At 39.3% G+C, this 16,331-nt stretch overlaps 1 protein-coding gene across 1 annotated transcript in view; it reads left to right on the top strand.

Moving 5' to 3' along the window:
* Positions 1-5,173: 5,173 nt before the first annotated feature.
* Positions 5,174-16,331, top strand: part of smarca2 (SWI/SNF related, matrix associated, actin dependent regulator of chromatin, subfamily a, member 2) — a 51,676-nt gene continuing 40,518 nt past the window's right edge. The window contains exons 1-8 of the mRNA XM_068720698.1: positions 5,174-5,306; positions 7,299-7,556; positions 8,302-8,431; positions 8,722-9,129; positions 10,714-10,815; positions 12,395-12,647; positions 15,023-15,149; positions 15,954-16,127. Of these exons, the coding sequence (XP_068576799.1) occupies positions 7,329-7,556; positions 8,302-8,431; positions 8,722-9,129; positions 10,714-10,815; positions 12,395-12,647; positions 15,023-15,149; positions 15,954-16,127 (1,422 nt within the window). The 5' untranslated portion in view covers positions 5,174-5,306; positions 7,299-7,328. The remainder of the gene's footprint in view (positions 5,307-7,298; positions 7,557-8,301; positions 8,432-8,721; positions 9,130-10,713; positions 10,816-12,394; positions 12,648-15,022; positions 15,150-15,953; positions 16,128-16,331) is intronic.

Below are 16,331 nucleotides of genomic sequence, written 5' to 3'. Positions count from 1 at the left end.
TTTGAGGATGAGTAACAGATCAATAACATGAGAATGTCAAGGAACAATGAAAAGAAATATGATCTTATAAGCTACTTAAAATAAGCTACTACTGTTAGTATCACTACTCCTTTAGTGATGAAAAAGCAATACTGTATAGGTTACTATAGCCTGGGCACACCAGATGTTGCTCCATTGACAATTGACCTTTTTACAGAAGACATTTTGACATGTCACAGCAGGAAAAGAAGATGTGTAGGCTAAATAATAACGTTGTTGATCACTGAATTGTATTTATTTTGTAACTATTAATAACACCTGTGCTTTACCTATTATGACAAACCCAAATGCAGTAAAAAAGGCCGATAGCAAGCCGTCTTAGCAGTCGTGTCCTTGGAGGGAACGGATGGAGAGTCCATAATAGAGGAAGCTAGTTTATCCATGTTGCACCATCAACTTTTATTCAACAGCTGCTCCACAAAAGAGAAATCGTTCGCAGACAGTTATGAGGCGACGATTGTCCTGTTTGTGATGAAGCTAACTAGCTTGCTAACCGAGAGTTAGCAACTGACTGTAGCTTTAGTAACTAGCTGTCAGTTGCTAACTGCCATTTAGAGAGTAGTTTTTCTTTAGTAGCCTAATTGACGAAGTAGCAATAGCTGGGTTGGCTATTATTTTCGAGACAAAAGTCAATGATACAAATGTATTTTTATCTTTTAATACAGCAAACTGTGTGAACTTATTGTTTGTGGCAGAGCAAACTAGCTTGCTAACTGCCAGAATGTTGCTACAGTAACTGGTACTCAGTTGCTAACAGTAAGTTAGAAATTTATGAGAATTTTTTATAGAATGAAATGATGAAGAATGATGTGAACAAAATGCCAGGGAAAGTAAACACAAAGACAAAATCAAAAGAAGCTCAAAGAGCTATTGTGACTGGCTTGCAAGGATGCTAACAGTTAGCTTACTGGCTGGCCAAACATATTTCGTGAAAATGTGTGATTTAATTTTGCTGTGCCACTCTCTGATATGACTAGATCTCTAGGTAAAAGAGTTGGAGTAAGTAGCTGAAGAAGAAGAGGACAAAGAGAAAGAACAAAAAACGAGGAGGAAAATACAAAAAAAGAAAGGAGAGAGGCAGAAAGCAGAAAAGAGAGACAGGATGAAGAGAAAAGTGTTCTTTCAGCTGCTAATATTAATAATAATTTGTATGCAATGCTTACTGGGAAAATAAAATTCCTACACAAGTAGCGACAGATCTAATGTGCTAAAAGCTAAGGTTAAACATAAGCGCATTCGCCAGTATCATAATAAATATGGCCTCTTTATTATTTCGATGCAGGCTGTCTTCCCTGTTTAAACATTCACTCCATCATCTGACTCAGAAATAAAAATAAGTGCACCACAATGTAAGCATTGGTTATTCAAATGGGACTCTCAGATGACACAGGCAGAAAGCAAACAGCTCGCTGCCAAATGTGGCTCATGTAAAACTAATTATAACACTCCTTTTGTTTGCACACACCTGTGGATCGCAATTGTGTGTGTTTCGATGTGTGTGTGTGTGTGTGTGTGTGTGTGTGTGTGTGTGTGTGTGTGTGTGTGTATTCTGACTGTTGTCTATATGTCGGATGCTTGACAGTAAAACTTATCTTCGCAAAGCTCCATCATTCAATACAAATATGATACATGATGATTAATAATACACAGTTTTGTTCCAATATGTCATAGCTGAAAGACGCTTTAGAATAGTACATCGATGTTAAATACATGATGCTAGAGCTTGTGTAGGAAATGTCTTTATCTTAGAGAAATAATAAATAACAAATTTACTTTAGTGGTACTCTACTCATACGGGGATAAGAATAAGAACACATTTTGTTAAAAAAAATTAAAAATGGGCCTTTTACACTCATTAAGTGTTCTTTTGTTCAGCACTATTTATATCAAATATATATTAAAAAAGCAAGACTGCAATTATTCAGTCTATAAAGTGTCAACAATATAGTAAATTGCACATTTAAAGCTGCCTTCCCCAAAAACAAAATATGCATTTTCTAATGTTTGAAAGCAATTTAATCTCGCCAATAGTAATAATCAAAATGATTGTGCTGTGAATGAACAAAATAACCCATTTATTACTGTCTATATGTCAATAAAGTGATTAGACAGTCAGTAAAGTTTAATTCAATTACAGATGCAAATTAGCTTAAAGCTGGTGGTGTGTGAAATGGTGACATTTATGCTTTTAGCTGTACTTTTAGATTAAATAAATAAACAATAGATATTGAAATGAAGATCTCCTCTGCAAGAGTGACCTGAGAATAAATAACATGCAAGATAAAAAAGAAGAGTTCAACGTTGGTATGAGCAACCTTTAAAGCTATCAAATTACCTTCTATTGCTAAAATAATGAATATTGTGACTAATTATTGTTTCTCTAAAAGATGAGTTATTTAAACAGTAAAATAACAACAAAGAAAGATGGGTATTTTTTATTTGTATTTCTTGGTACATTAAATTTGGATACATGGTGATTCAGGACAGATTTATTTCATTTTGACTTTCCAAAGAGACAAATGAAGAGGGGGATATAGAATTCAAGGAGCCATCTTTGCACCTGTAAACGAGTGATCCATTGTTCGGCCCATCCATTTAAAAAACCTGTAGGCTTTGAATAAAATGTCACGCCGGTGGTTCACCGGAGCCTTTTACGGATGGTTTCAAGGTGAATGGAAGCCACAACCACTAGTCCTTTCACTGCCAAATGACTGCGGCCGAGCTCTTTCCTGGCTCGGTGAATTTGAAGGGGGCGGCGGCTTTAACCACAAAGTTAATTAGGTATAGTTTATTTGGGTAAAATTTACATTCAGGAACCCTGTGCACATCCTTTATATAGACGTATAAGAAAGGGCAGAATTGTTGAGGAGGGGAAGTCAAGATCAAAGTTTAAATATGAGGCTTTGTTTATTTATATGTGAGGTATTCAAATGATGGGCTGTCAGGCCGCAGTGCTTTGAATGTCTTACAAGTTCACCCAAGTGTCATCGCCTGTATAGATAGAGGCCTCATTCTTTCTATGACGGCACAGACATTATTTTCTCGAGAACATACATGTATTTTCTCTTCACCATAGCCAGTACTTGTTCCACACAGCATGTACTGTACAGCAGTTTGGTGAAGCCAAAAAGATATCTAAAGAGATATCTAATTGGAGAAGCAACTCTTTTCACTGCTCCCAAACTGTGGAACAGGCTTCCCAAAAACATTAGAGAGGCAGCCTCTGTTGACATTTTCAAGCATCACTTAAAATCATATGTATTTCACCAAGCCTTTGTTTTTTTAACATCACTTTATAGGTGCTCCACAGAGTCCCACATCTGTCTTTCAAATGATCTTTTATGTATTTTATTTATATTTTATATATATACATTTTTTGTAAAAATGTTTTTGTCATTTGAAATAAAAAATGTTCTCTAGTTTGTATTAATCTGTTTTTGTTTTTTTTAAATTACACTTAAAATAAGTGCAAAATGCATGCTTTCTGTAAAAGGAAGATTTTCTGTTTTTATTTAATTTTAAATGTACAGCAGCTACATAGTCTGCATGAAATGTGCTATATAAATAAAGATGATGATGATTATAGTTATTATTATAAACATTTATTTCCATGTGTGATTTTAAGACAGTTCTAGTTATAATATTTATTCTAATCTATTTGGATAAAATACACTTGATGTAAATGCAGACAAATTATGAACTGTGCAATGATGAAAAAAAAATAAAAAATTGCTCAGTCAAGCTTACGCAAACAAATGCCCGGTAAAAACAGCTTTTATTTTTTCATAATGAAAACGTTTCTGATATCAGAAGGATGCAAATGGAGCTTGACTAAAACCTGTGTGTCATTTGCATGGCTTGCTTTTGAAACTCCACGTTGCTGTCATCAGACATACTAAGTTTGTGTACGTAAATGAGGGCCAGCAGTCCATCACTCTGGACTTTGCATGTTTGTTTAGAACTCTGAAGTCTGTGGGAATTCATTACCTGCCAGATGTTACAGCACAGAGATGCAGAGGCCAGTTTATTGAGGCAACTGCTGGTCACTGCTGCCATCTTGTGTTCCCTTAAAGGACCGCTCAGAGGAGCTTTGGACGTTTCAAAAACATTTAGCCTTTAAATAGTTCCCCAAGGAGCTTTTAAATTAGAAACGTGTTAGAAAAGTCCAAACACTATCACATAGTTGTTTTGAAACATATGATAACAGGCCCTAGGTTATTGGCCACTGTCAGTCAGATTTATTTGATTTGATCATTTAAATGAATGAATTCTACCTTTAACACTAATTAAGGTGCCGTATTCCTCATTTTGTTAAAGAGCTGCTAAAATGTAAAAAAAGAGAAAAAGATAATTGCATGTGATTTGAGTTTAGCTATTGCATAATGGTTATATGTCTAACAAACCAGGGTGGCAAAAGTACAGTAGCAATACTAAAATGTAAAAATACAAGTGAAGATTATAAGTTTTGCTTCAGTAAAAGTGCAGAGGTATTATTAGCAACATATACTAAATGCACCCTCATCCCTCAGTATCATATTATTGGACTATTTTTGATGCTACTTTATATACAGTTGAGTTCTTTAATCTATAAAAAATGCATCATATTTTAAAGACGTGTTGTAGGTTTTATATGTGAGACTGCAATCTGCAAAGTACCTGATATACAGGTGTAGGAAAAACTGTAGTGGTGCAAAAAGTAACCTAAAGTAGCCAATGTCTCTCTTTAAATTTGTGGGGTAGAAATACTCAAGTTCAAATACCTCGAAAAGAATGGTACTTTGTCGTACTCCACCAATGCAAGCCTATATCTACCGAAATAAATACGATTTTAAAGAGCACTAACAGCAGATCAAAACCTATTTCCCATTTGCACTGGTGCTTATAACAGTATACTACACAAGTTAATGCATTACTATTTGAATTGCTTCATGGTTGACAAGATCTCCAAGTTTGTAGTAAACTGTGCATCGCCTTGTTTGCAGTCATGGCCACTCAACCAGAAAGTTACAGTGATGGCTATAGAGCAGATACACGCCCAGGAAGCGAAAATCAGATGATTGACGTAAGATCCAGCCAATCATTGTGGACTGTAGGACGGGACTTCCGGTGATATTGACAAATCAGCAATGGTGACGGAATAAAAAACTTTAACATGTCAGCAAAACAACACCGAGGGGGGAGTGAACTTTTTGGGACAGCAGTCATATTTTGAAGGAAACAAAACAATATTTTCATCTAATTGTGTGCAGTTACAGTTCAGCCGAAAGGTAAAGTGACCAACGGCGCTTCATCTCTGATGAATAACTGACATGTAGCTATTGTAGCATTCAGCTAACTGTCCACACTTTATGAAACGAGTCCAGTTCGCTAGATGGAGATTCGGTACTCGAAGCTAGCTAGCTAGCTAGCATAGCAGGTTAGCATAGCAGGTTAGCTGCTATGCTAGCTAACGCCTGCTAACGTTAGTTAGCTACGTTCCCTGACGCAGACGACCTTATGCGTCCTCGTGTGCTTCTAAATTTAATATTAAAGCCGATTTTGGTCTCTTATAAATATCGCCACGGTCGTGTCAGGAGCTTGACTTCCATTGAAACATGATTTTTTTTTGCCTTTTATATCCGTGATGGCCACCAGTGTTTTTGAGGAAGCCATGATCCAATCAGATTTAATATAAATACACCAAGCTAACGTTACTGTAACTGTACGGGAATTGTCAGAAAACAGCGATGAACGTTAACCCATTTATACCACCTGTACCTTGCTATTTATTATGTGCGTTATTGTTAACGTTAATGCTGATTTGATTTATTTAAACATCAGTTTTAACGCTGCAAATACTGCCTGCTTTTGCTGGAAAATGAGGTGACAGCATTGATTGTTACTCGTAATTACGGTACTGACTACCTCACTGTACGATAGCACACGAGTCATTGAGTTATGCTTATGATTAAACATATATAATCTGTAGGTGATCATATATCTGCAGTAGCGATGGCTCTGAGGTCTGACAGAAGGAAATAATAGACAGACAGGTTGTAGTGTGACAAAGAGACAGTGGATGGACAGATGTGCAGTGAGACAGGTGTTTGTTTACATTACGAGGCTTGCAGTTCGCATACTCAATGCGGCTCTCTTTGTCTCTAATGCACGGAATATGTTTGATGTCATGGCTCATGCTGCTGTTGTTACTCTGGGCCTTTACCTGTATGATAATGAGGCTTGGAAGTGTTTTTTTTTTTTTTTTTTTTAACAGGAAAATAAATGTAATCGTGTCAAGTCACACTCTGCTGAAATGTTGCATTGGCTATGATTTACATATTCTTTGGGGATTTGGGCCTTTATTGGCAGTGGAGAAGGGAGAGAAATGCTAGAATGATTAAAAATGCATTAATTTGTTTTTTATGATAGATTGTTTATTAATTCATATAATGAAGGGACTCTGTCTCTACAAGGTAGACCAACAATACATATTATACATATTACAAAACAGAGTAAACAGGTTCTTGTTATTCATTCTGATTTATGCCTGTGCCTAAAGCAGAACTTTTTTTTAGAATAAAAGTGCCAATTGCTTTATATTCCTTAGAAAAGGGAAACTCATCTCAAGTCAGTAGCAATCTGTAACAAAATAATGTCTATTCTACATGAACTACAACAACTATAAATAATAAATAATATAACACCACTCAATTAAATTAATACTTTATGTTGCACTTTCTTGTGTATTTTTTATCATATACAGGTATGCAATGATGATGGCTGGGTAATAAATAGATGTTATCCAACGTTAAGTCTCCGTATGATCATGTGATGAGATGATACAATATACGGTAGCTTCTCAACTTTCCAATTATAACAGCAGCTGTAAATCAATAGACTGTAATATTCAACACATTGTTGGTAAAATGTATATATATATATGTGTGTGTGTGTGTGTGTGTGCACTTCACAACTATTAACTCATGTGCACTAGGCCCATCTTAACTAGATATATACAGTATGTACATATAGATGCTACAAACATTGGAGGACCTATACAGTGTGATCCTGTCCAGTGAAGCAGCTGTGTGATACAGAGTTCCTTTTTTTAATAAGAATACACTTTATTTAATATATTTCATGAATGAAATGCAACTCAAAAAGTTAAAGAGCAAACAGTTCATACAACAGTTTAAGACCTAATAATTGAATGGTGGTAATTGACCTTTTATTGTTTTCATGGCTTTGAAATCTTCTCCCTCCTTTCTTCCCCCCTGAAGCTGTCTGGTATGCTCCCAGCAGTCCAGTAGATGTCCACCCCTTCAGACACATCCGGTGGTATGTCACATCCTGGCCCTTCTCCGGGGGCAGGTCTATCCCCGGGGCCCATCTTGGGCCCTAGCCCTGGACCGGACCCCTCACCGGGCTCCGTTCACAGTATGATGGGACCCAGTCCTGGACCTGGAACACCCAACGCACCTCATGGCATGCAGGGACAGAGTGAATACTCTCAGGATGGCATGTATCCTATGCACAAGGTACAGTGTGCTGTTAAGGTTCTCTTGATGCCGGCTCATTGTTTAAAAAATAATAATCAATGCAAATCCAGCTGCCACTTGCATATTTTAACAGCATTTGACTGGTGCTGACTTCCAACCTTGCTCTTGTTCAAAGACAATGTTATAGTTATTTTATATAACTATGTGATGTCTTCAACAGGCTTAGTTGTTACTGTTTACGAGAACTATGACAAATAGGATTGGTTGGACTATACTTGTCATTTTCACCTAAACAAAAGGAAAACAGAAAAATCCAACGTGGAAACCTGCAAGCATCAGTGTGTCTCTGCTCGTGTGTTTTCTCATCTTTGCATGTTGCACTTTAGAAATATATCAACAAAGCCAGTGGTTAATAAACCTCTTTAGCCTTCTGATCGACGTTTGTCAAAGATGTGACATGTAATGAATAGAAAGAAAAATGTGGTTTTGCTCTTTGCAAGCGGTAGTATGAGTAATTCAATTTTCTATTCAATTCTATTTGAATGGCTCGATATCACATCCCACACATTTGCCTTAGAGGGCTTTACGATCTGCACCGACATCCTCCCTCTTTGAACCACCGCATCATTTGGCTTAAATAGAAACAATACGATTTAATATGTCGAATGATTTGATTATAATCTTCAGTCTTCGATTTTGATTTCAAGGTTGCTTTAGAGATTACAGTCTGGGGTGAAAATGCGTCGTATACAATGACTGAATCGTAGTCTTTTTCTGCTTTCAGACGATGGAGGGGATGAACGAGAAGACCATGGCGGATGCGATGCACTTTGGCCACATGAAAGGTGTGGGGATGAGGTCTCTGCATAGTGGTATGGGGCCTCCACAGAGTCCGATGGACCAGCACAGCCAAGGTATCCTATTACTTCAAAGAAAAGAAAAGAAAAGGCTTTCTAAGCAGGCACAATGAATTAGGATTGAGGCGTTAACAAGAAAAAAAACTTTTAGCGATTAGAGGAAAGTATTTAAAACTTTCTCAACTCATTTTATGTCAGAGAAAAATTCATTTGTTATTTTTCTGTCTTGTTAATCTGTCAACACCTTAGATTTATTTACCAGGTTGGGAACTACCGCTTTAAGGGCACTAATGTGAATTTGGTTCTGTAAAAATCATTTCAAATATCTCTCCTCGCCTCCACTGTAGGATACATATCCCCCCATCCATCCCCCATGGGTGTCCATGAGCATGCTTCCAGTCCCATGTCAGGAGGTGGGGTGCCCACACCACCCCACATGCCTCCCTCCCAGTCGGGCCCCATGATGCCCATGGATCCCCAGTCAGCCGGGCCCAACATGTCCAACATGAGCCAGCAGGGGCGGGGACCTTCTGCCTTCAGTCCGGTCCAGCTGCAGCAGCTCAGAGCTCAGATCCTGGCCTACAAGATCCTTGGCCGTGGGCAACCGCTGCCTGATAACCTCCAACTGGCTGTTCAGGGCAAGAGGAGTCTACCCACAATGCAACAGCAGCAGCAGCAGCAGCAACAGCAGCAGCAGCAGCAGCAGCAGCAGCAGCAGCAGGCACCTAGTGGTAGCCCTTACAACAGGCCTCCAGGTAAGAAGACACAGATACAAACTGGTTTTATTGTGTGACTTTGTGATCTAATGCAACTAAATCTGAACACACACACTTTAATGTGAGCTCTATGTCCTCCATGAAATGTGAGGCAGGCGTCCTCAGAACATGGGTGGTTCATATCTCAGTGTGGCCGAGAGTTTGACCTGAGAGCTTCCACACGTGTAATGTTAGCCGGCATGAACAGTGTGTCAGCTCGCATTGAGAAGACCTGTTGATAAATTCAAGTTTCATTATCAAATTCAAATGATCAAATCCAAGGGATCTTCTGGTGTCAGAGATGTTTTTCATGGTAAGAATCACAATCTTGGTGTCAACACATTTATGGGATTTTTATGAATGGCTGTTTGTTCTTGGCAATATTAAGAAACCGTATCAGCAGTATGCAGTTTGTCGTCGTATAGTATGATTACATATTTATCGTTATATAAGCGCTTGTTAATGCAGTGGTTGTCTGACGCATCAAAACTCCATCAATTTGGAGGCTTTTTGTGGGAAATGATCTTAAAGGTGTCAGAGTCAGGTAGTCACTAAATATTTCGTTTTTTTCTGGGAAGGGGGGTTTAAAAATGGTCTAATGCACAGATACTGGATATTCAGATTGCTGTGTATACGGAGCATCAATTCAAAGTGATTTACGGCCGGGACACACTGAGTGAGCAGCGCTGCTGATGGACGACTGCGTGTCTTCTAGAGATTCGATGTCTCCTTTTTGTTGCTGTTTTGTCGCGATTCACAGTAAAGATGGACAGTGGAAGTGATCTTTTCAAAGTTTATTGACATCATACCAGCAACATTACTTCAGTTTCGATGTCTATATTTGTAGAACATGTCAAAGACATAAAAAAAAAGTGAATAGTGTAACCGTTATTAACTAAAGACATCCGGTCACTGTTTGAAGATAAAAGCCCTCGAGTGTCTTTCTTTGACAGAATCCCTTCCTTTGTCAACACAAGGCTTTTATTCTGAAATATTTGCCGGACAGTGTTGTGGACAATGCATTGATTTTTACGGCTCCATGAATTGTATTATTTATTTATTTTTTTACATATGAGCACCAAAGTCTCACTTTACCTTTCTCCATCTAAAATAAATATATGTAAGACACTTATGATGACATGAAATGAGACATTCTGACCATTATGAAAGGTAATCTCTATGCAGTAAGACGAGTACGCAGCAGCAACAAATAAAAGCTATTTTCATCATAGATTAATCTGCTGATATTATAACACTTAATTGAATAAATGCTAAGTCTATAAATAGTCAGAAAATTGATAAAAGGCCCATCATAATTTCTAAGTTTACATATTTAAATAACTTTTTTTTTGTCCGACCAACAGTCCAAAACCTGAATTCATTCAGTTTGCAGTGATGTAAAACAGCAAACTCTTAACATTTGGAGAAGCATGAAACTGTTAATGTGAAGCATTTTCTACAAGAAACAAAGGAGAAAACCAAATCACCTTTCTCAAACTGTAGCTACCGTCCCATCACCGGCTCACATTCTGTGTGAAGTTCTCAAAAGAATTCTTAAAATATGAATTGTTATTGTGTTGGAAGGTATGCCAATGGCACCTTTGGGCGGTCCCCAGTCAAGTCCCTGCCCCACCCCAACCATGCAAGGACACAATCAGAGCGCAGGACCCAAGCCTTGGTCTGATGGTAAGTACGTCCTGAATAAGTGTGGAGTAAAGTGTGTAGGCCGAAGCCACACCGAGCTGCATTACCTTTTGATTTAGAATACAGCTTTTCACTCCACACATTTATCATCTGATGTCTGAGTGAAAGGTTTGAGACTCGCCCGGCTGTGTTTGATGTGTAGTCTTACATCAGATTCTCTTTGAAAGGAGACGAAAGTGAATCCTTTGGAAGCCCATCGGGGATGGTGTGTGGAGAGGTGATGCAATCCAAAGGTTGATTGAAGATACGGTGTGACAGCGCAACGCTTTTGTTTCTGCTGCAAAGAGGGAAACTATTTGAATATGTTTATTTCTGGTTTCCTCTCAAAGCCAGCAAAGAGTGAGAAGAATGAGAAGCGCGGTGCTGTTGATGAACTGGGATGTATAGAGCAAACTCCAGTTCTTTGCCATTGATGCAGCTTTTTAAAGTTTATTTTCTTCTGTTTTCTTTGACTTTCAAGCTTTTGAAGTACATTTTTCTTTATTTTCTTGTTATAAATATTTCTTACCAACATTAGACTTCATGCCGAGGGTTCTCTGGTGGAAAGAACATAGCTGTCATTAAAATTGAAGGACTGATCCGCCTCTTGAATATTGTATTCATTGAGAACCGTCCCTGTTGTCTGTAGCTGTCTGAATAAACCACCACAGTGTTCACCCACACACACTGGCAGCAAAACAGGCTTTTCCCAGGTCTCTGCATCTCACACAGCCGTGGTACCTACACACATACACATCTTTAAAGTGTTCCATGTAATTAAAAGCACGTTCAGCACCTTTGGCTTCTGTTAACGGCAATTAATATCCAGGACAAGTCTCTCTCTCTCTCTCTAGCTAACTGTGTTAACAGGAAACCCGTAAATATACAAAATCAATTCACACTGCTAACCGTTTCATGGGAACTTAAACAAATTGGATCATGTCTTAATGATTAAGACATGAAAGTTAGGGTCGGACAATATGGGAAAAATAATACCGCAATACATGATATGAATGCATTCTCTGTCTGGTGGCTTAAGGAAGATATATTTTCTGTTTTTAACAGTTTCCACCAAATAGATACAGTGAATTATCCGATACAAAAACAATCTCATCTCCCTCTGAGGCCAATTTAAATCTGAATAAATACTGTTTTTTACGAAGAGCAACAGCTCCTCGAAGGTACTCTCACGGCAAATTGGTCCCAGGTGAGGGAACGAACCAAACGAAGGAATCTACGTCTAGATTAAGGAGTGACCTCGGAGTGAAAAGAGAGAGAGAGAGACTGGGCCTGGGAGGGGAAAGGCCAGTAATGTTACATGTAGGTGTCTGACAGTCCGTGATGAAAAGAGAAAAGTTCTGGTTCCACTGCACTGAGGAGAACGTACCTGCCCACCTGTGTGGGTGTTTTTATCTGTTACAGTAGTTACTACTAAAGGAAAAGAACGTCAATAAAACAGGTGATGAATCCGCAAAACATTGGTGTCAAAACAACTACTTCTGATTATTTAGTGATTTTCATTAAGTATAAACCTGCCCTTCTGTGAGGTGACCCGCTAACAGACAACGTCTTTGGTCTCCAGGTCCGGTTGGTGAAAACCAAGCCATCGCTCAGAAGCACCTCACCCCGGTACCCAGCGGACGCCCCTCCCCCGCTCCTCCCCAGGCCTCGGCTCTGCCGGCCGGGCCCCCGATGCCGGGCGGCTCGGTGACCCCCCAGCTTCCCGGGCAGCAGGTGTCCCCCATGCTCCAGCTGCAGAAACAGAACCGCGTCACGCCAATCCAGAAGCCCCAGGGCCTGGACCCGGTGGGGATCCTGCAGGAGAGAGAGTACAGGTATTCATATACACAGAGACGTGCGCACACAGATTGTATTTTTCGTAGCGCATGTTTTGCAACCGCAGATGTTTAAATTGAGATTTGAGGTCGCATGTATGAAGGAGTCAGATATAATGGCTCTAAGTAGATTCGCGTTTGACGGCAGGCGGGAGCGCAGGGAGACAGAGATAGCTGTTGAACCTTCTATCTGCTGTATCCTGTCCTTTTTAAATTGTGCTAATTCAGAAATGTTACGACGTCCATCCAGTCAGATCCAGAGAGAGGAACATGTCTGAAAAGCGCTGACCTGTGAACTTAATAATGTGTTGGAGTCCCGCGTGTTTGCTGGTAAAGCTCGTGTGCATAAACAAAACAACTCACTGATATCTCTGTAATATTAGCCCACGGGCTGAATCATTTTCCTGAAAACCAGACAGGAGACGGAGATACGAGGCAGGCTCACAGGTCTTAATCTCGCTGAGGCTCTGAGGCTGCTTTTGTACTGATGATGTTTTCTTCACGTCACCCTCGATGAGCTGCAGTGGTCAAGAAACGGCCAGATAGCCGACCTCTCGGTCCAATTAGTCCGTCTGAACATGAAGCACCTACTGTGGAACTGTTGGAATAAAACAGTAGTTTATTGTTTATTGATAAACATCTGAGGCTCCCTGAGAGTTGAGTAATCCCAAACAATAAAGTCCGAGTTAATAAATGATATCCAGTGTTACCCTCAGGCGTGTGTGAGGTGAGGGTAAGCTACATGAGAGCAATACAAAATACGCACTCTTTAGTATCTCTGTATGGATTCTGTGCTTTCGATGAGAAGACATATGAGCGGGTGTTGGATCGAATTGTAATGAGGGAAACGAAGTAAACAAACTTCCAGCGTAACCTGCTGTAGATTCCCACACACAGAGACACAAGGACAGGCCAAGGCTGTGTTCTTGTATTCGTACAAATGTCTCCTCTACCTCTCATGGTCAACCCTCCGAAGAATGCACAAGCAGCTGAAGTCCTACGTGAACTGTAACCAAAGCCTGATAGGAGACTCGGTTGATGAGCAGACCATAAAGAGCCAGTATGAACCGGTTATGTATCGTACAATACAATAGTGCTTCCTCTATAGGAGGAAAATACTTATAAGGTTTAGTGTGGCTCACATATCAACACCATGTCGCAGATTTATTTCTATAATACAAATCAATTATTTAAAAAAAATGTGGCAACGATGCATTGGCAAATGGTGATTTTTTTTCTTCTTTTTAACATAAACAAACTTAATTTTTTTATTTAATATACTGAGAAGGACATTTTACAGTTGAAAAATCAACTTGCCAGTGCTTTCTAGTGGACAATCTATGTACTATAGACACTTTACCTCAAGCCGAGTTTGGCATTTCTGTACTGCAATACCTCCTTACTTATCGGCATATATATATATATATATATATACGTATATATATATATATATATATATATATATATATATATATATATATATATATACACACACACACACACACACACACACACACACACACACACACACACACACACGTTTTATTTCAACTAAACAATTGATCAGTAACTTGATTAATTTCATAGTGGGGGCAGCTGAAGAGTTAAGATGCACACCAAATAACTACATCACCTGGTTTGATTCCAGGTGTGGAGCTTTGTTTGCGTATCATATATATAATATATATATGATATATTATAAATATAATATATCATAATAAATATATGATATATATATATATATATATATATATATATATATATATATATATATATATATATATATACACAATATATCTGTCATTGTCTCTCTCTTCTCTCTCTGTCTCTCTGTCTCTCTCTCTCTCTCTCTCTCTTTGTCTCTCTCTCTCTCTCTCTCTCTCTCTCTCTTTGTGTCTCTCTCTCCTTCTCTCCCCCCCCCCCCCCCCTCTCCTCTTTTGCCATTTCCAGTGTGTGGTCACTGAGCCTGTACTTGGTGAGGATCTGTCTCTGCTTTCTATCTCTGACAGTACAGAGATATTCTGCCATTTCATAATCTCTTATTAGGACCAGAGAACATTCTAATCTACTTTGGCTTTTAGTTTCTTCTTTCCAGCGTTCCAAATCTCTCTCAATCAAAATTTCTCTCTCCACTTTATACTCATGAAGTCCGGCTCAATTAACTCTGTACAGAACACTTCATTCCTCTCTTTTAAAGGCTGTGTCTTTGCACCCGTGTGTTAACCTTCTTGCTGCGTCTTGGAGGGATGAGGCAGGTCTGCCGTCCGTCCAGCGGAGGTTGAGACGCTGCCGTCCGAAAAGTTTGCATTTTGTCGCTCGGTCCTTCCAGAGCGGTTGTTACAGTTTGATTTACCGCCGTCGTTATTGCTCCTCAGGCTGCAGGCTCGGATTGCGCATCGAATCCAGGAGCTGGAGAGTCTGCCGGGCTCGCTGCCCCCCGACCTGAGGACTAAAGCCACGGTGGAGCTCAAGGCGCTGCGTCTGCTCAACTTCCAGCGGCAGGTACACAGCGGGGGCTTCGCTTCACCTTCAATGTTACAGCACAGAGTGTTGATTTACCCAGAATACCTCACTGTTAGAAACATTGCTGATTTCCTCATTGACCCCTGACCTTGAATCCACACGGCAGGTGTTAGTTTTACTGACCTGGAGTTTAATCTTTCTGAAATATTTAAGTTCATCAGAAGCCAAAAACGAGATGAAAGAGTGATTTATGTCTACAAAAATCAAATTTACTCAGATTTGCATTCTAGTGATATCTAGACAGATTAGTTATTGAAAATAATAATAATAATCATAACACAAAGTCAAAGATACTTTACAAAGGAGGTAAAATACAGAGAAATATTTAAAAACATACATCACAATAGACAATTAACCAATTTAGAAAAGCAATGAAATGGTTAGAGGTTTTTTGTGGGGTTTTTTTTATGTAGAAATACACAACTAAGTAACATGTTTGGCAGTCTTGCTGTTTGTCTCTCCAACTTCAGCTGTGTGTAATAAATATTACAACAAAAACTTAATGTAAAATAGTAATTTAATTACAGTTTAATCTAATTTTGTTTTTGCCTCATGGCACCTTCAGATTTGTAATATCTTCTCATGAAGTTCACCAAAATCCCCACAATGCCACAAAGTTGTTGATGAAATAACTTCCGAGTTAATTGGACTTCACAGACTGTAACGATGTCCCATAAGCTGCAGTTTGATGTATTACTTCGGTTCTTTTTACTTTTGAAGTTTCCTTTTAACGTGCACGTTTTCGACTGTATGGATTTAACTGACCCGTGCGCGTTTCTCCAGCTGAGACAGGACGTGGTGGCGTGCATGAGGCGAGACACGACCCTGGAGACGGCGCTCAACTCGAAGGCGTACAGACGCAGCAAGAGGCAGACGCTGAGGGAGGCCCGCATGACCGAGAAGCTGGAGAAGCAGCAGAAGCTGGAGCAGGAGAAGAAGCGCAGACAGAAACACCAGGTGAGTTACAGAGAAGAGCTGTGTCGGCAAAACGTCCAGATGAGGAAGAGAAAAGCATTAAAACAAGACAGCGGTTGTCTATTTCTTGACAGTCAAAGCGATAATATAACAACGTCAGAAAGCTAAAAGGCTTGTCAAGAGTCGCTGCATGTTGTCAAAGAAAGTGGAGTCTGTCAACACAGCGCTTCATGATTCTTATGCCTC

Source organism: Cebidichthys violaceus, unplaced genomic scaffold, assembly GCF_023349555.1.
Source record: "Cebidichthys violaceus isolate CVI_PGR_0920_01 unplaced genomic scaffold, fCebVio1.0.p SCAF_26, whole genome shotgun sequence".
NCBI lineage: Eukaryota > Metazoa > Chordata > Actinopteri > Perciformes > Stichaeidae > Cebidichthys > Cebidichthys violaceus.
The sequence above is the reverse complement of the archived record's forward strand: the minus strand, read 5'-3'. Positions and strand labels throughout refer to the sequence as shown.